The sequence below is a fragment of the Aricia agestis genome, chromosome 3, assembly GCF_905147365.1.
Source record: "Aricia agestis chromosome 3, ilAriAges1.1, whole genome shotgun sequence".
Lineage (NCBI taxonomy): Eukaryota > Metazoa > Arthropoda > Insecta > Lepidoptera > Lycaenidae > Aricia > Aricia agestis.
In genome coordinates, this window is record NC_056408.1 from 20,913,878 (window position 1) to 20,934,249 (window position 20,372).

General features: G+C 39.9%; 1 protein-coding gene across 3 annotated transcripts in view; it reads left to right on the plus strand.

Moving 5' to 3' along the window:
* The window catches only part of LOC121740370, a 43,840-nt gene that overhangs the window by 14,137 nt on the left and 9,331 nt on the right, over positions 1–20,372 (plus strand). For all 3 annotated transcript variants that reach the window (XM_042133045.1, XM_042133046.1, XM_042133044.1), the window contains 6 exons: positions 9,261–9,395; positions 16,107–16,218; positions 17,123–17,276; positions 17,865–17,967; positions 18,651–18,821; positions 20,060–20,132. In XM_042133045.1, the coding sequence (XP_041988979.1) occupies positions 9,314–9,395; positions 16,107–16,218; positions 17,123–17,276; positions 17,865–17,967; positions 18,651–18,821; positions 20,060–20,132 (695 nt within the window). In that variant the 5' untranslated portion in view covers positions 9,261–9,313. The remainder of the gene's footprint in view (positions 1–9,260; positions 9,396–16,106; positions 16,219–17,122; positions 17,277–17,864; positions 17,968–18,650; positions 18,822–20,059; positions 20,133–20,372) is intronic.

Genomic DNA, 20,372 nt, shown 5'->3' on the forward strand with positions numbered 1-20,372 from the left:
TGGGTTTTTGGACGTTCTTATCTTTTTTAATAATTAAATTATGAAAAAAAATAGAAAACATAGGGACATGCTAATGGTGGCCATAGATATTCAGGAAAAAAAATCATAACTCTACCGGCATTCTCGTCGCGTTGCGGTCTGAATTGACCCTAAAAACAATAAAAATTAAATATTTTAACCTAAAAATAAAACAGTACTTACCTAATACTTACTATTACTACTAAGTACTATAAGACCTAGGCGTTTCGGAAAGCACTAGAATCCCACGGAAGAGGGGTCGGGTGTCTCCACTTACAACTTTCTAGCTGACCGCGCTTGTTATAGGACACCTAGATGTAGCGGCTATTTGATATTACTGAAAGGTTTTACTGCTGAGCATAATGTAGGCTTTATCTAATATATCTATAATTTAAAAACGCCTCCGTGGTCTAGTGGTATAGAGCGCGGCTCTTGACTCGGAGGTCGTGGGTTCGATTCCCGCGTTGGAAACATGTTATTTCCAAGTTTGGTTAGGACAATGCAGGCTGATCACCTGATTGTCTGACAAGTAAGATGATCCATGCGTCGGATGGGCATGTAAAAAGTCGGTCCTGCGCCTGATCTCTCGCCAGTCGTGTCGGTCGTCCGTCCCACTGGGTTATGAGAGTAAAGGAATAGAGAGTGCTCTTGTGTACTGCGCACACACTTGGTCACTATAAAAGTTACTCCTGCGTAGCTGGTCTGGTTTCAATGAAACAGGCCACCGTCACCGAAACCGGTGTGGGAGCTATTATTATTATTATTATTATTATTATTAATATAAAAATGAGTCGCTGAATGTATTGCTAAGCGCAAAACTCGAGAACGGTTGGACCGATTTCGCTAATTCTTTTTTTTAAAATTCCTTAAAGTACGAGGATGGTTCTACGGAGAGAAAAATTCTAAAAAAAAAATAATTTCCTGAAAAAGTCTAAAAACAACACTTTTCTATACTCCCATACAAAAGTTAAAGAATCGACTGTTAGGCGATACTAAGTTCGCCGGGTCAGCTAGTATATTATAAAAATAAGTCGGGTTTACGCTATAACTCCAGAACGCACGAACCGATTTCCACGGTTTTGCATTCGTTGGAAAGGTCTCGGGCTCCGTGAGGTAAATAGAAAAAAAATCAGAAAAAACTTCAAGAGAAAAGCAGGAAAACAGGGAAAATCATTTTATGGCAAACCAACATTTGCCGGGACAGCTAGTTTACTCATAGAAGTCGGTTCACAGGTTTAAGCACGAAGAGGTATTAACCGACAAACACTTTTGGCTTTGTAATATTAGTAATTATACTAATTAGTATATAATATTGTGGATTTGGATTCTTCTGATGTGCGATTTTAAATTATGGACCGAACCTATACAATAAAATAATGAGATAAATATCTTAGAATTTTTATTCTATAAGTAATTTAATTATTGTTTATTAATTTTTATTTATATTCTAATATATTATTTGTTCATCATTTAAATTAATTAATTAATTATATTGGTGATGAAAAAGTGTTTAGCGTCGTTTAATTAGGTAATATTAAATGAGCAATTAAAGAATGCGGGCTTATGATTAACATGAGTGAGGGGCATATCTTATATCTTTAAACGAGCAATTCTTGTATATATATAATTGGAATCTCGTAATCGGCTCCAACGATTTTCATGAAATTTTGTATATAGGGGGTTTCGGGGGCGATAAATCGATCTAGCTAGGAATCATTTTTAGAAAATGTCATTTTATGCGTGTTTTATCAAATACCGAGCAAAGCTCGGTCAAATAGCTAGTTATATTAATACTAGCTGTTGCCCGCGACTTCATCCGCGTTAACATAGTATAATAATAAAGATGGATAGTTTTCTCCTTTTTGTTTTTGTGGTTCCTTATACAAAGGGTAAAAACGGTAATTAAGCAAACGTCAAACGCAAACGTCAATAACCTTTCATGTTTCTAACTTAAGAAATGACGGACTTTCATTTAAACTTTCAACACTTATTTCACCACCTTGGGGGTAAAATTTTCAGAAAAGCTTAAAAACACGTATCCAATCATTTTTAATCAGTAACCCAAACATAAGATTTCATGTTTCTAACTCAAGAAATGACTGACTTTCATTAAAACTTTCAACCCTTATTTCACCCCCTTCGGGGTAAAATTTTCAAAATTCCTTCCTTAGTGGGTGTCTACTTAATAAAACAACCCTACTCACCAAATTTCGTGGCTGTAACTTTTACAGTTTTTGCTCAGCGATGATGAATCAGTCAGTCAGTCAGGACATGTAATTTTATTTATATTAATACTAGTTGTCCCGGCAAACGTTGTTTTGCCACATAAAGTATTTCGCCTGTATTATTTTATTGAAGTGACTAAAATAATAAGTAAGTTACCATGGCAACGTCCATCGCTATCCCGTTGCACAAACAATTGTCGCCGTCAGTCTCGAGTTGTAATAATGTAAATTCTACAAATGCATGCAAAAAGTAGCCAGTCGCCGATTCTCAGACCTACTGACTACTGCATATAAAATTTGGTAAAAAAGCTGTTTCAGAGGAGTACGCGAACTAACATTGTGACACGAGAATTTTATATATTTAAGATTATTGTGCGATATAGAGCTAGTGTGTTAAAGCGCTTTTCTTTGTATTATGTAATTGCAATAGAGAACATTATGCAAATCTTGACGTGGGAGAGCCATGCTTCGGCACGAATGGGCCGGCTCGACCGGAGACATACCACGGGCTCACAGAAAACCGGCGTGAAACAGCGCTCGCGCTGTGTTTCACCGAGTTAGTGAGTTTACCGGAGGCCCAATCCATACCGTTTTCCCTTCCATACCCTCTCCTATTTCTTTCCCTACCCTCCTCTATTCCCTTCCCTACCCTCCCCTATTACCATATTCCCTCTTAAATAGGCCGGCAACGAACCTACAACTCTTCTGATGTTGCGACTTGCGAGTGTCCATGGGCGACGGAAGTTGCTTTCCAAATTCCATCAGGTGACCCGTTTGCTCGTTTGCCCCCTTATTTCATAAAAAAAGGTCGAAGCAAAGGGCGCTACTAGCGCATACAGTAAAATGACACTAAAATATAATCCGACATGATGCACACAGCACACGTCATGTTGACAGAAACTATCATAACCTCGAAAAAACTTTTTGTTTACTGTCTGTGCTCGTGCTGGTGCTGTCTCCAGCGTAAAACATTGCAGTAATATACATCTTAGTTTTCTTTCTTATATTTTGTGATGACAATTTTGCTAGTGCTAGACTAATTCTGCTTAGCCGGGACCCGGGACTCTATTAGCATTTATCGGCCTTCTGTAGCCCCTACTCAGTATTATATTAGGGTTCCGTACCCAAAGGGTGAAAACGGGACCCTATTCATGAGACTTCAATGTCTGTCTGTCCGTCTGTCTGTCTCCAGGTTGTATCTCAAGAACCGCTATAGCTAGAGTTCCAAAATTTTCACAGATTGTGTATATCTGTTGCCGCTATAACAACAAATACTAAAAACAAAATAAATAAAAACGATTTTTTTGGCCTTTTTTGCTTGATATCAATAATGGCAACAGGTAGGCACTTGATATTTTCACAAAGGCCTTAATTATATGTCTACTTCAGTATTTAAAATAATATTAAAATAAAATAAAAAATTAAGGTAGGCTCCAATAAAAAAACATAATTTTTCGTCTATTTTTTCTCTATAACGGTACGGAACCCTTCGTGCGCGAGTCCGACTCGCACTTAGCCGATTATATTATAATACGACTTTACTAGAAGTATCAACTATCAAGTAGCTGTAGACCGTGCCTACGAGTTGTGTGATGTGTCAAAATTCGTTCATCGTGCGGGCAGCGGGAACCGCATTTTCCGGGATCCCTTTCCCGGGACTCAACTCAACTAAATAATATGACTGTTATTATATTGTTTTTGTTATTATTATAAAGATCAGAAGACACATAACAAAGTGAAACTGTGCGAGAACTGTGCCCGGCAAAACCTAGCCTATAAGTGATTGATCTGAATAATAGTTTTTTTGTCTGCAATTATGCATTGTAACTTGTTACGCGCGATCGGTTCACATTGTAATTTGTAACGTGGTATTCTAAGAACACACACACCCACATAGTAGGTACATGTAACGCACACACGTGTGTAAGTGTGGAACACACACATACATGCACTCACTTACACATGCACGCGCACACATGCGCGCTAGATGCGCGGGCGCATGGAATGGTCATGTTTTTGATACTTTTGTAAACATCCAAAAGTTATCAGTTTGTTTGGAACTATTTGTTTGAAAACAACACGCCGCGCTGATAAAAGTGTATTTTTGGAAGTTATTTTCATGATTTTGACTTTTGAGCTTGTTTTTAATTTGTAACGTGTAGCCAGTAGCCCAGTATATTACGAATAACGGATAATGTAACGAAGCTGGCGCTAATTTGTTAAGTGATGACGATCTTTGTAATTGAAAATTGAAATTTAAAAAAAAATTAGGTTGCCCAGAGTCCTAACTCCTAAGTAGCTATTATTTTGGATAGAACCTTTTTTTTAAGTCAGTCACCCTTTAGAGTTTAGGGGTACCTTTGGGTACCCTGATTAAAGCGATGCATATCGAAATTCGAATCCTATGAAATGAAATGTGTTTTTATTTCCAATCCCGTTTAAAATTAACATTTTTAGAACGTCTCCACGGATCATGAGGCCTACCACCGGTTCGGGAACAAACCCGGCGACAAGAACCAGCGTAAGAAACTGAGTTCATACCCAATTTTTGCTTTCATTTATGTAGGTGGCTTTTCGATCTTTGTCGCAAGCAACCGCGGCCGACAAAAATCAAATAAAAAGCCACTTTATGACCTAGGCTATAGGTTTTATTTTGCTCTACATCACTACAAAGCAGCGGCGAAATAGCCTAGGCCCTAAGTCACTTTTTATTTTTAAGTGTCTTTTTATCGGCCCAATAACGTGTTTTGAAAAAGCCTATGAATTTTTGTTTTGTTCGCTGTCAAAATTATCGAACGGGGTGACGAAATACCTAGAAACATTTTAACTACAGTTCACAACAAATACAGTTACATTTTTGAAATTCTCCCAAACGAGTATGACGCACGCGAGATAATTTAATCTAAATTAACATTAAAATTTGTTTTGGGCTTCGAAAATACGATAACGCGTTGGAGTTTTGGACGATAACGGAACCCAGGGTACCGACATATTTTGGGCTTAAGAGGCCGGGTGCCATCGAAATTCTCATACATACGCAATACCAAAATGATTTTCTAATACGAAAATATTTAACATTTTTGAGTTATTTTTCAGCTTAAAATAGTAATTACCTAGGCACAAAAATTTACTACAAAATATTTTTACTGTTTAAATATAGTCAAACACTAAAAAATATATAAATAAATGGTAAATTTACTACAAAATATTTGAACTCTAAAAAATATTTTCTAGTATTTAAATATTTTGTAGTAAATTTTTGTGCAGGAACCTAGGTAATTACTATTTTAAGCTGAAAAATAACTCAAACATGTTAAATATTTTCGTATGAGAAAATCATTTTGGTATTACGTATATGTACATGATAAATTCGATGGCACCAGGCCCGTTAGCGAAAATGAAAACCTCCTTTATCTTTTTAAAACAAAAAAAAAATGTGTATTTTTTAATATTCATGGCTTTTTGTGAAAAATCTTGCGCATAATGCGCTAGATTTTTCACAAAAAGCCATTAATTAAAAAATACACATTTTATTTTTCTTAAACTTTGGTTTTTCTTTGTTTAATTCCACGAAATTTATAACACACTAACAGTCCCGCGCGGCTTCGCCCGCGTAATTTAGGAATTTTACGGAAACCGTACATTTAACCCATAAAAATAGCTCTTATGTCCCTACTCCCTTCACTTGGTTTACTCTATAGATGTGTCAAATATTGCCATAAAAATTGCTCCAGTAGTTCGTAATTTCTAATATTTCCCCCGTTTTTCCCACATTGTCCTGAGTGTCTTCGGTCGTATTAGTCTTAACGTGATAATATATAGTCTATAGTCTTACTCGATAAATTAGCTATCTAACACTGAAATAAGTTTTTAAATCGGACCAGTAGTTCCTGAGATTAGCGCGTTCAAGCAAACATACTCTTCAGGTTTATAATATTAATTATTAAGTATAGATTTTTTTCGCTTGATAGAGTATAGATTTTTTCGATTGATCGCTTGACAAACTCGAGTCTCGATCTAAAAGACTATGAAAAGTACCAATAACAGGGTCATTATAGGCTCATAAGCCATAACCATGGGGCGATGTATGGTATAATATGGTAGTGATGCTGATGATGATGATGATGAATATAATTTGCATAGTAGCACATGCTTTCCGTTCTTAAAACAACGCCGAAACCCCCAAACTTGTATCTATAAAGAACCAGGAGTTCTCTCAGCACCATATAATAGCAGTTATTCCATATTATTCTAGTGATCTAGTCTGATGCATAATGAGCCGCGAATAAATGCATCTCCATAATTTTTATGAGACTAATTACTGGCCTTTTTTTATGAAATAAACGGGTCACCTGATGGAAAGCAACTTCCGTCGCCCATGGACACTCGCAGCATCAGAGGAGCTGCAGGTGCGTTGCCGGCCTTCTAAGAGGGAATAAAGTAATAGGGGAGGGTAGGGAAGGGATTAGGGGAGGGTAGGGAAGGAAATAGGAGAGGGTAGGGAATGGAAAAGGGTAGGGGATTGGGCCTCCGATAAACTCACTCACTCGGCGAAACACAGCGCAAGCGCTGTTTCATGCCGGTTTTCTGTGAGCCCGTGGTATTTCTCCAGTCGAGCCGGCCCATTCGTGCCCAAGCATGGCTCTCCCACGTAATAATAACGTATGCGTACTTAAATATATTTATTATTTAATGATAAATTAACTTTAATTTAATGAAGGCTTTGACATACTTAACTCCATACAGTTTCTGGCAACTCTTCATTATTATTAGAGTTTAAGTAATAAGTAATCATCAAAAATGTCTTTATAATATGCGGCTGTTAGAGCCAGTCCACACAGCGCGTTGCGTTGTTTTACATATAAATAACCAAGGTGTTCACACGGCGCGCTGCGTCGTCACAACGCAGTACGCACACAATGACGGACAGCAGCCCCGAGACGAAGCGGGATGATGACGCTAAGACCGTGTTCACACCAAACCGACTGTGAGCCGCCGAATGTGAGCAGGCTCACTGTGAGCCCCAGTGTGAACGTGAAAACATACGGTATCGAATGTCTGCGCCTACGCCTAGCGTAATAGCTTAATGTCGGTTAGGTGGGAACGAAAAAGTGAATATGTATGGAAATACAATAAACTGCGTAACGGTCGCCCACATTCGGCGGCTCATAGTCGGTTTTGTGTGAACACGGCCTTTGACTGCTTTGTAGTTCGTCGTAATAACTAATCCATACTAATATCCATCCATACTTCCATACTAATATTATAAATGCGAAAGTGTGTCTGTCTGTCTGTCTGTCTGTTACCTCTTCACGCTCGAACCGCTGAACCGATTTTGCTGAAATTTGGCATGGAGATACTTTGAGTCCCGAGAAAGGACATAGGATAGTTTTTATCCCGCTCGATAAACGAATTTTGGCGCAACGGAGTTGCGGGTGTAATCTAGTAAGTAATAACGTTGCGATGGTGCAGCGCTCGTGTGGCCGTCAAAATATTTGCGTTGTGACAACGCAACGCAACGCGCAGTGTGGACTGGCTCTTACACTACAAAGTAGGTACTATGGTCTGCGAACCGTGAGCACTACTACAAGTTTAAAATACTTAAAATGCATTGTTTAGTTCTATTTTTAAATTTATTATGATAAAAATAAAAGTTTTTGTTTGTTAATTATTGTTATGAACTTATGAGACATGACTGTCTTGTTTTTTTTTAATTAGGCACACATTTCTTCGTAATGGTTTTTACACGGTGGCTGGAGTAAAATTTGTCCTCTTACGGCCGTTCCCAATATTTGATCTATCTCTGGTTTTGCCCTACTAGAGATAAGAATAGCTCACATTAGACATTAGAGACATATATTTTATGTCAATTGTGAGCTATTCCTATCTCTAGTAGGGCAAAACCAGAGATTTCGCAGCGAAATTGACCGGTCCGCCCCGCCCCGTCGCGTCGTGTGCAAACTGCAAAGCGCCTCTGATCCGACGGGCTACGCTCCTTATAATATTCTCCGTGTTATAATACCTACATATTTTGTAAATGCTATCATATAATTTTGTGCTTCCTTTTTTAAATGTGTTGATATTTTTAACTACAGTCTACAATATATAATATATCTATTAAACTTAGAATTCTAGTAATAAATACAAATAATTATCCATATTTTGCCAATCCCCCGCATTCGCCACAATTAAAACAAGTAAATAAATACGGACATAGGTACCTTGCATAATCGGTAAAAGGTACCCTGCATTCATTGACTAAACAAATTGCGGCACCATCTTGACTTCTTAAGTCAAAGTTTTTTTTTAAATGAAAATAAGGGGGCGAACGAGCAAACGGGTCACCTGATGGGAAGCAACTTCCGTCACCCATGGACACTCGCAGCATCAGAAGAGCTGCAGGTGCGTTGCCGGCTTTTTAAGAGGGAATAGGGTAATAGGGGAAGGTAGGGAAGGGAATAGGGGAGGGGATTATGCCTCCGGTAAACTCACTCACTCGGCGAAACACAGCGCAAGCGCTGTTTCACGCCAGTTTTCCATGAGAACGTGGTATTTCTCCGGTCGGGCCGGCCCATTCGTGCCGAAGCATGGCTCTCCCACGTATAAAAAACTGGTGCTCGGAAGTCGGAAGTTGGGCTGCGAGTGAGATTTGGTTTACGACGCATACCGCATACCTGATACCAGAAAATATCGTTATATTTACCGGTATTTTCATAACGATATTTTTTGGTTATGTTACTAGATATCGATAAAAAAATACCGTTATCTGGCTACCATTATGAGAATACGTAACGATATTTTTTCGGGTATTCGATAACGTTATGAAGCCCTGTTACCGACTAGTCGGCACATCTCTAATAAAATTCTATCACCGAGGGACTGGCCTGGCGGATTTTTTAAATGTAGTATATTTATCGAGTTATTAAGAAAAACCTAACTTGTAAGACGGGCGTGAGTGTAAAGAGAGAAGGACGATGTTTTTGATTAATTTGCTTTATTTGCCCTCCATCTTTTCAGGTGAGGGTACACCGTGTGCGGCGTCCGCGGCATGAGCGTGTAGTGCCGCCACCATGGTGCCGCAGCAGTACTGCCTCCGGTGGAAGCACCACCACAGCAACGTGCAGAGCATGTTCGCCCAGCTGCTCGAGAACGGTGAGTACCACCTCGGTCCTCTTGCGACAGCGACGCAACAGGCTTTCGACAGCAATACAACAGGCTTCGACAGCAGGTATTGTACATCTGCTGTCTGACAGAAGTTTTGTAAATAGGACATTTTTACGGATATTATTGCTGCCAAACGTCTGTTGCATTGCTGTCGCAAGATACATAATCACACTGCTGATGGTTTATAAGTATTTTTTGACAGCCGCTTATTTTCTGTTACAAAGGTTGGTCGCTAGTCGCTGCTGCCAAAATCAAATACAAGGATATTTAATTTTGGCACAAACGTTTTGTCTATCGATTGCGGTATTTCTATTAACTTTCCCATTCGTAATTAAAAATATTAGAACCTCGAAATCAAATTTTCCTCGTGCAGCCGCAAAGTAGCACGAACTGAATGCGTGAACAGTCATCATTAATTTAACGCGTCAAAAATGAAAATCGCTAACGAATTATTTTTTCCGTCTCTTTCCTTAAAGGCGATTGAATTTGTAAATGGCCAGTTAGATAATATCAGTCATTAGGTAACGGCTTAAGTGCTCGATCGTTCTAAAAATATGCGATAATAGTTTTTCCAAATGATACAAGTACCTAGTTAAAAAAAGTTAGAAGCGAACGCGCGCTCGAAGCGAAGGTAGTCTACGACTTTCCAAAAAACTATTCTAAATTTAAACCGAGCGTGGCCGTTTGACCACGAATCGATCATTGATAAATTCCATTTTTAAACGCGCATTTTGTAACGCGCCAATGCGATAATATTTTGAAAAAAGAAACCGGTGCCGAACGGGTTTTTTTAATCGTTGCTTTTTTTAGTATCGACTATCGACGAAAGCATTATTCAGAATATTATCCCACTTAAAATATTATATTTTGAGGTTGAGGTTGTTTATTTATAAATGCCCCGTTATTATAGATGTATAGTCCGTCAAGAAAGTGAAGAAATTAAAAAGTGGAAACATCGTAGTGTCGTCCCTTTTTTTTTCTTAGATTGATTTGAAAGGGATCACACTACGTTTTTTTTTTAATAAGGGGGCAAACGAGCAAACGGGTCACCTGATGGAAAGCAACTTCCGTCGCCCATGGACACTCGCAGCATCAGAAGAGCTGCAGGTGCGTTGCCGGCCTTTTAGGAGGGAATAGGGTAATAGGGGAGGGTAGGGATGGGAAGGGAAGGGAATAGGGGAGGATAGGAAGGGAATTGGGCCTCCGGTAAACTCACTCACTCGGCGAAACACAGCGCACGCTGTTTCACGCTGGTTTTCTGTGAGAACGTGGTATTTCTCCGGTCGGCCGGCCCATTCGTGCCGAAGCATGGCTCTCCCACGAATCACGATGTTGCCACTTTTTAATTTCTTCACTTTCTTGACAGACTATAAAAGAGAAATGCTTAAAGTATTTTTTGGCAAAATGAAAATGTTTCGATTTTTAAAAGCTTGCAACTTGTTTTATTATGAAATTCACTTTTACAAAATTAAAGAGGTCATTGGCGTTTATCTCTTTCAAAACATAAAAATAATATCCATTTGAACTGCGTAAGGGTATATTGTTTCTGTAATTGAATGTGTTAACTCTGCAATCGCTGAACTAGTTTAGATGAAAATCGGTGTAGGAATATTTTGACTCCTGGAAAGTTTGTTGATTTTTTAGGGGTCCGTACCCAAAGGGAGGGTCCCTATTATTTGTAGTATTAGTAGAGGGTATTACTAAGACTTCGTTTTCTGTCATTCCATCTGTCTGTCCGTCTGTCTGTCTGTCTGTCTGTCTATCTGTCTGTATGTCTGTCTGTCTGTCTGTCTGTCCGTCTGTCTGTCAGCGGGCTGTATCTCAAGAACGGCTATAGCTAGATTTCTGAAATTTTCACAGATTGTGTATATCTGTTGCCGCTATAACAACAAATACTAAAAACAAAATAAATTAGCTAAAAGCCGAGCTTTGTGAGGGCTCGCGTCGTCACACCTTGACTGACTGATGATAACATAGTAACACATCTGCATATAAAAAACCTTGATTGACTTTTGAATGATGATTTAAACACATCTACAAAATAATTTATTTTAAGTATAAATAAAAATAACTATGTTAGAGCACAAATTAATCGTAAAGTGTGCCACAAAATGTACAGGTTGTGGGATATTCTAGGGAGACAGACAGACGGACAGACATCGAAGTCTTAGTAACAGTGTCCCGTTTTTACCCTTTGGGTAGGGAACCTTAAAAATGTTAAGTACTCTAGTATTTCCATTTTTTTATCTTTTGATTTGATATTACATCTGCTAGACAACATTTTTGGATTGAAAAACCTAAATATGTATTACCTACATCCTACAATATGTATCCTTTTTTAAAGCCGGTACATAATTTATTAACAAAAAAGTATATTTCATATTTATAAGTACATAGGTAACATTATCTATCTCTATCAACAACATTTTTTGATTTTTGATTATGTTTAGAAAATAATATTAAAGTTTTTCCTGTTATGCTTGTGATTTGTGCTCATTTCTTAATTTGATAAAACTGATATTTTTGACTACTTTCCTAGAGCAAATAAAATGATTTTGATTGATTGATTGATTGATAGATAGAGAGAGAAAGAGCGAGAGAGAGAGAAATCTGTGCTAGTACATTTGCTAAGTTATGCAATCACAAAAATATTAGCTCGTTCAGCGATGCTACTTTCACAGTGAATTCCATGTAAGGGAGCTTAGCTTCATTACACCCTGCATAAAAGTTCATCGTGTAATCAAGTACGGACAAAGAATTATTATCAAAAGGATCCGTTTGTAACCTTTAGGTCCGGAATAAGTAGAGACTCATTGACACTTATTTTGAAATATCTCATCATTAGATAGCATTAAACCGTGTGGCGTGTTAGAACAGACAGCTGATAACGAAATGAACGTAGGAGTGTGTAGTGTACCATTCCCATTCCGTATGGTAAGTAGATTTTTGATTTTCTTCTCGCGCGCCGGAGAGACGTGACCGAGAGGTAGGCCGTTATATAAATATTCTTTATTTAAAAAATTCCAAGCGCCATTTTGTCTAGCACTTTCGAATTTCGAATCAAAATCGACGCCATGTTGATTCGGGTCATTGACCCGCCGACCGTTAGTTGCGCGCTTTGTAATATAGTTAGATAACGTCAGGGTTGGCACGTCTCGGAAAATCTGTACTATGAATTATATATTTTAATTTCATTTTTTCCTAATTGTAAACGAAGAATGTGGATTGTTATCGTGGCGTACTTTGTTAGATTTAAATGATTTTTCAACCGCCAGATCACGGTGAAGCCAAACGAGCCTAATTTCAAATTTGTGAGTTGTGTTGTGAGTCGCAGAATTTCTGCCGCGTAAATATCTTTTCAATTTTCATACAAATCATGACTCACAAAATTACGCTCGTGGGAATCAAACAAGACTTTTGTATGAAACCGAATGCAGCAGTATTTCTGCCAGCCGAAATTCTGCGACTCATAACTCACAAATTAACCCATCAATCCCCAAGCGGCACTCGGCTGTCGCATAACAATTGAAAATCTATTGTGTCTGCGATTCCCACGATCGAGGTACCTATATCATAAATAAGGAAAAACGAAGACTTTTTTCGATCGTAAACTTATATTATGTAACTAATGTAACTGTTGTTTTATATTTTATATCCAATTCTTAAACGAGACCACCATGACTAGATAAAATCCATAGCAATATTGTAAATGCGAAAGTGTGTCTGTTTGTCCTCAACTTCTTCACGATTAAAGTGCTATTATAATATGTTTTTTTATAAAAAACCTCTCAAAATCCCAAAATAATTTAACCGCTAGACCAAGAAAGGAGATGGGATGAGAAGTTTGTTCTATAAAAATTTACGGTCGCTGCGTGATGTTTGAGGAAAGCAGGAAGTTGCAACTTGTATCCACTAGGTCCAGCAAGAAATAAAGCACAAATAAAGCAATTAAGCAAAAATAAAGCACTGCTCAAGACGTGTTTGTCTGCTACTTCCTCATACTTAAGCCCCTAAACCAGATAACCAATTTAATTTTTATCCGGACAATAATAATAATAAATATTTATTTTCTCACCACAAAATTACACCATTATTAAAGATTCTACATAAAACACTCGTTTTGTGGGAGACTGGTGCCTAAACTATTAGGCGTTGCCTGTATTTCAGGGCACCGGAGACTCCGGACCATCTTGCAAATTACAATACAGTAGAACACTAGTTATTATTGCGACATTTATATTTTATAGTGAAGTCCGTTCATGTTAGTATTTTGAGTGTTTGTGAGGGTGTTAGTTGGAGTGCGAGTGTGCGAAAAAGAGTGCGAGAAAATGTACGGTCACCGCGCGATAGACGAATTTTCCAACAACGAAAATGCTGTTGCCAGTAACAAAAAACTTAACTGAAAACTGCTCCATTTAAATTCTCTGTCGTGGAGATCGGCTGGATAATATTTTAATGAATATAAATGACTAAATCGTAATAATATTTTTAATGTGAAAGTATAAGTTTGTATGTATGTTTGTCACGCGATCGCGAAATGGATGAGCGGCTCCGAATGGCGCGGGCGTTTCGTTGAAGCTATTTTCATGCAGACGTGGATTTAATGTCGCTGAAAGCTAATTACTTCATTTACTGATAGGACAATGTTTTTGAATGAACGAGTTAAAATATTATGTATATTTCTTTTTAGGGTTCCGTACCCAAAGGGTAAAAACGGGACCCCATAACTAAGACTTCGATGTCTGTCCGTCTGTCTGTCTCCAGGCTGTAGGTATGATGTATCTCAAGAACCGCTATAGCCAGTCTTCTGAAATTTTCACAACAAATACTAAAAATAAAACAAAATTAATATTTAAGGGGGCGCCCATACACAAATCGCCATTTACAGTAAGGGTTCCCCTTCGGGCACGAGTCCGACTCGCACTTTTTTTAATGCATGGAATCTACATTCTACATGTCGAAGTTTGAGGCTCACGTTTTTCTTCTCTAGTTTATTTTATAGCTTAACAAATAACGCCTATTTTGCTGTCTCTGCTGGCACTAAGTAAATCGCAGTAAATTGAATAAAAACAACCCTAAGACTATTCGATGTTCCTGAATCCTGAGAACCAAAATATCTCCATATTAAATTTCATCCAAATTGATTCACTGGTTTATGTGTAATTAACTAATTAGGTAACAGAGAAACTGACAGTGGCACTTTTACATTTCTAATATTGTTATGAATATTATTTTAAGTATTTAGTAGTGAAGTACCAACCCTGCTGATATAACCGAAAAAGAGTTTTTGGGGTTCATTTGTAATAAAATGATAAAGTTGCTTTTGATGATAATTAACAAAAAAAGTCTCTAGACAGTATTTTATTATGGGACCACGTTTGAAATGTCTTCCTTCCAACTAAAAATCGGTTCATAAAAGACGAAGTTATCCACGAAAAAGCATAATAATAATAATCAGGGCGAGCGAAGCGAGCCCTAGTATAATATCCCACAACCTGAACATTTGTGGTACACTTTACGGAAAAACTACCACGCCTATTGACTTGTGCTTTAACATAGTAATATTTATTTATATGTAGATGTGTTATCACAAGTATCAATCATCAGTCAGTCAAGGTGTGACGATGCGAGCCCTCACAAAGCTCGGCTTTGAGCTAGTATAATATACGGTCGAATTGAGAAACCTAAACGACTACGAGGTAGAATTGGGAATTTCATCCTCTTTTTTTGAAGCCGGTTAAAAAACTGTAGCGCGCCAACCTTAGATAAGACGTACTATGGGAAGAGATCTCGGCGCGGGTCGCGGCATGGGAAAACGCTATAAAAAGATTTAACGGGCCCCCGAGTAATTAACATGCATGTTAAAGTTACTCGAGACACGAATTTTCGCTTTTATGATGAAATTGGGAGTTTTTTACATCTATAATATTATTATGAGGAAGATTAAATAGGATGTTTAGTGAATTGTGACAGATTTGGGCTGGTAGTGTGCGATTGTTATGTACAGCGTAGCCAGCTCCGGATTTATCAGAGCGAGTGATGAGTGAGCAAGCATAGATACATAAAAACAAAGTAAAAACCTACTACGATTCTTGTTTTATTAGGATTTGAGACACTACGTCTGCGTCATTCAGCGCAATCGCGGGTGGCTGATCCTAGTGAACGAGCGAGGGCCGTTATTCTGGCAATGTAATTGTAAAGTGGTCTTCAATGTACCAGATAACCAAACCTAAGCCGGAGAAACCAGCCAGACTCGACTGACATTTTGCCTTCAGGCATCGTTTCTACTGCCAGAATCCCTAGGTTTGTTATAGTTTCGCCTTTAGTGATTTTAAACAGTTAAAACAACCTTTAGTGATTTTTACCATAACTTTAAAGTCTCTCTTCGAAGAAACTGCCTCTGACCTCTCCAACTTCTTCTGCTCTCATTTTAATTTTTATGGGCGCGTTTGCAAAATGGCTTAACAAAGTCTGGAAAAATGGACACAGTTTATTCTGACTGGGCGCGCATTTAAGAGCCTTCAGACTTGTACACAGCTCTGGATTTGTGTATAGGCAGCGTAGGTCATGGCCTATGGCCTGCTGTGTCCTGTGGCGGCTTGGTTCGTACATAGGGGCGGCAAATTTAAAATGGCCTCCTATACTCATAAAAATATAAATCCGGCCCTACTTGTACATAATGGTATTGTTCTGTTCTAGAGCGGTTCTGCGATGTGACGCTGTACTGTTCGCCGAGCTTCGGCACGCAGGTGGCCAACAACGACACCGTCGACCCCCACCACATCCGCGGAGTGTCGCTGCGAGCGCACAGGTGGGCAGAAACACCATAAGGACCATGCCTGATGCACGATGCGGTGCGGCGGCTGTACGGCGCCTGACACATAAAAACGGATGGTATGGCACACGGCGCTGCACCGCACGCGCACCGGATTCGAGATGAGGCGGGGACGCGGGGAGCTCGAGTCCGTCGCTGCTACAGTACTGCAAAACGTTGCGGTGCCGCACTCACCGTGTGGCCGGTAGTCCGGTGAGACGGACACCGGTGCGGTGCCGCACCGCGTCGTGTGGCATGGCCGTAATGGTTCCAATATGAGCACCAATATGGTTCTACCATAATTAATAGGAGATTAACTGCCGCACTCATAGTGGAACATTAATTACTTAATTGTAATTGATTTAAAATTTTGACATAGGCCTTATAAGTCATGTAACATAATATCTGTCAAACTCTTCATTAAATTGAAGGTTATCATTAAATGTCTCTGAGTGCGGCGGTTTAGTTTAAGCAGTCTAGAAGGGCGAGCATGAGTTCCTTTAGATCAGGGGTTCCCAAACATATTTTGTCTACTGCCTTCTTTGAGAAGAAATTATGTTTTAGCGCCCCCTTTGTTTCAATTTAAAATGAATCTATACGAAGTAAATCACCCCCCAAGCCTCTACACAATGCCCCCATTTTTTTGTCTAGATCCCACACCCGTTTAGACCTTCAGCGCCCACAAGGGGGCGTTATGAGTTATCGCTCACTTTGGGAAAGGCTGCTTTTAGACAACTGCGTAATCGTGAAATCGAATGTTTTGACTAAAACGGTTAAATTTAGGAGTGTAGTGGATAGCAACTGTCATAAACTCGTAACTCATAAGAATTCCGAAGAAAATATTTAAAAAAAACATTATATTCCTTTACCACTTGTCAGTATTCTCAAAATCTGTGTTCAGGGTGGTGCTGGCGGCGTGCTCGGAGCTGCTGGGCGCGCTGCTGGGGGCGCACGAGGCGCAGGGCGAGCCGGTGCTGGTGCTGGACGGCGCCGAGCCGCGACACCTGCGGGCGCTCCTCGACTACATGTACACCGGCGAGATGAATGTGCACCATGTGAGTACTGCAGGCTGTAGAGTACTGGGGTGTAGAGTGAGGACGGTTTATGGGTCGAGTGAGCGGGGTTTATGAGTAGAAGGAGCGGGGTTTATGGGTAGAGGGAGCGGGGTCTATGGGTAGAGTGAGCGGGGTTAATGAGTAGAGGGAGCGGGGTTTATGGGTAGAGGGAGCGGGGTTTATGGGTAGAGGGAGCGGGGTTTATGGGTAGAGTGAGAAGAGATAGTGGGCCTTAATAGAATAGTGGGTCGGCCTTGGCTTTTGGAATTGGGCTTTAAGTCTAGCCGCACTGGTGTGGTTGCCAAAGGCCTTGATGGTAAAGTTAGTTGCTCTTAACTGTAGAATGAATGAGCCTTGAGTGTAGACTGCAGAGTGAGTTAGCCTTAACTGTAGAGTACTTACTTCACAGTTATGGCTAACTCAATCTACACTCAAGGCCCATTTGGACCACTTGAGCCTTGACAGTAAACTATGATGTAAATGGTCTTTAACTTTAGATGAGGAGGAATGGTGTTCAAGTTTAGATGAATTTGGAACCCCGAAGTATTAACTGAAGTGACAGCCGTCGTGTTGTGTGTTGTGTTTCAGTCGCAGCTGGCGAGCCTGCTGAAGACGGCGGAGGAGTTGCGCATCAAGGGGCTGACCGACATACGGTGGAACAACAAGGACGAGCCGCCCGACTGCGCCAGCGGTAACATACATCATTATATTTGTTACGCCTCTACTCTAGTCCACCGACGCTGACGAAACGCGAAATAACTGCGAAACCGTTTTGAGACTCAACAATCGGACGAGAATGCCGCGTCCTACTCTCTAACAACGTCATTTCACGTTTGTTAGAGCAGGATGCGGCATTCTGTCTCAAAACGGTTTCGTGGTACAACCCCTTATGCGAAACTGTATATTAGAGCGAGATGCAATATAACGCACTTTCGTGTGGCGGATGAGACAGTAAATCGGTTTGCCGCTGTTTCGCAGTTCGCAGCGTCGGTGGACTAGAGGCGTTAAGTCTTAGGGCTTCCATTTAAAACTACGAATGCATCGTCTTTTTAATTTTTATTATGAGTTTTGAATTCATCATGAATTCACTGTTATGGAGCCCTTAGAGTTGGGCTCTTGGCTTGGAAGACTTAGGTTCGATTCTAGTGTTAAAAAAATGTTGTGTCCAAGTCTGTTACTAAATACAGGCTGATTTTCTCACAAGAAAAATGATCTATGCGTTGTATACACATGTAAAAGGTGAGTCTTGGGCTAGATGGGATGGACGGCAATGGTAAGCTTTTGATAAAAAACAGGCAAATTTTACATTGTTAGTATGTATATAATTTTGCATTGTTAAAATGTAATTTCAATTAATACTTATCATGTTATTAGGTGCGGTGACGGCGACAACAAACGACAGAAAGCCGGAGCCGGCGCACCGGCCGGAGCGGACAGACCGGACGGACCGGACGTCGGAGAGCCGCGACCGGCCCGCGCCGGACCGGACTGAAACTGACCCGAGGACGGAGGAGAGCGACGCTGAAGTTAAGGATAAAGTCAATGGTAAGAAGTAGGAACGATGACTTATAGCACCAAGTGCTAACTTAAACAGCAATTTTATTGTTAAAAAATGTACTATCAGAAGTTGATTCATTTATTTCATAGGCGTATGGCGGACCTAACCTAATAAGTAGACCTTCGGTTCGCACTCCTAGAGGGTGCAGGTTCGAACCCGGGTGTAGGCGTGTACCTATGAGACATTTTCTGATCTCAAGTACATAATACGGACGCTCGTACGGTGAAGGAAAACATCGTGAGGAAACCCGCACATAGTTGGTCCCAGACGTATTGACTAGTTCTTTCCTCTGGACTAGGCCGACTATGATGCGAGAATGCCGTATGCGCTTGGGCAACCATACGGACATTTAAAAATCTTGTCCCAGGCACTGCAGTATTTGAGGAGTGGTTACTTCGCTCTGAAAAATCCATACTTGATATTATAAATGCGAAAGTGAGTCTGTCTGTCCGTCTGTCTGTCTGTCTGTCTGTTACCTCTTTACGCCCAAACCGATTTAGCTGAAATTTGGCATGTAGATACTTTGAGTCCCGGAAAAATGTGCGGTTCCCGCGCGATAAACGAGTTTTGGCGCAACGCGCGGAGTTGCTGGCGTCATCTAGTATAACTGTATAAATCATCCACAACGGATGTAAAGGCCTAGTTTTAGTTTTTGGCGGACCTGCGTAATTTAGTCGCATTATGTGAAATCCAGCCGACAGATCACAAGTGGCATTGAATTGACATAATCCGACCAAGTGAAGTAGGTCCGTCAACTGCCTATGAATCAATTTCTTTGATGGATTTGTGTCGCATAAGCAGCAGATCAGCCTTTTCGAAAGTGGGCGATAACGCCCCCTTGTGGAAGCTGAAGGTCTGGGCGCTGTGTAGAGGGGGAGTGATTTATTTCATCAGGATGCATTTTAAATTGAAACAATGGGGGCGCTAAAATATAATTTGTTCTTAAAGTGGGCGGCATCGGCAGACGAAATAAGTTTGGGAACCTCTGCAGTAGATCATTATACCTAACTAGCAACTCCGTATTCGTTTATCACGCGTTAACAGAATAAAAGTATTGTATGTCCTCTCCCGGGACTCACTTTATCTCCACACCAAATTTCAGCAAAATCGGTTCAGCGGTTTAGGCGTGAAGAGGTAGAAGAGGCAGACAGACATACGTTTACAATATCAGTATGGTCTATGGATATGGATGTTAAAGTTATTGACGATTCATATATTTTTCCAGGAGGGCCACCGCCGCTGATCAAACTGCCGACTAAAGAGAAACTGAGTCCACTCAAAAGGGAAACTTCTGACACGTAAGTCTCACGTCTCACTGTGATAGTTTATAAGCGTTAAGATTGAGTAAATAAAAAAAAATCGGCCAAGTGCGAGTTAAACTCGCGCACGAAGGGTTCCGTACCTCAACCAAGCAAAAATAGGCTGAATTTTTTTTTTTGTATGGGAGCCCCCCTTAATTATTTAATTTATTTAAATTTTATTATTGATTCTTAAAGTACAAATACAGTGTGTAACAAAAATAAGTGATAATACTTTAG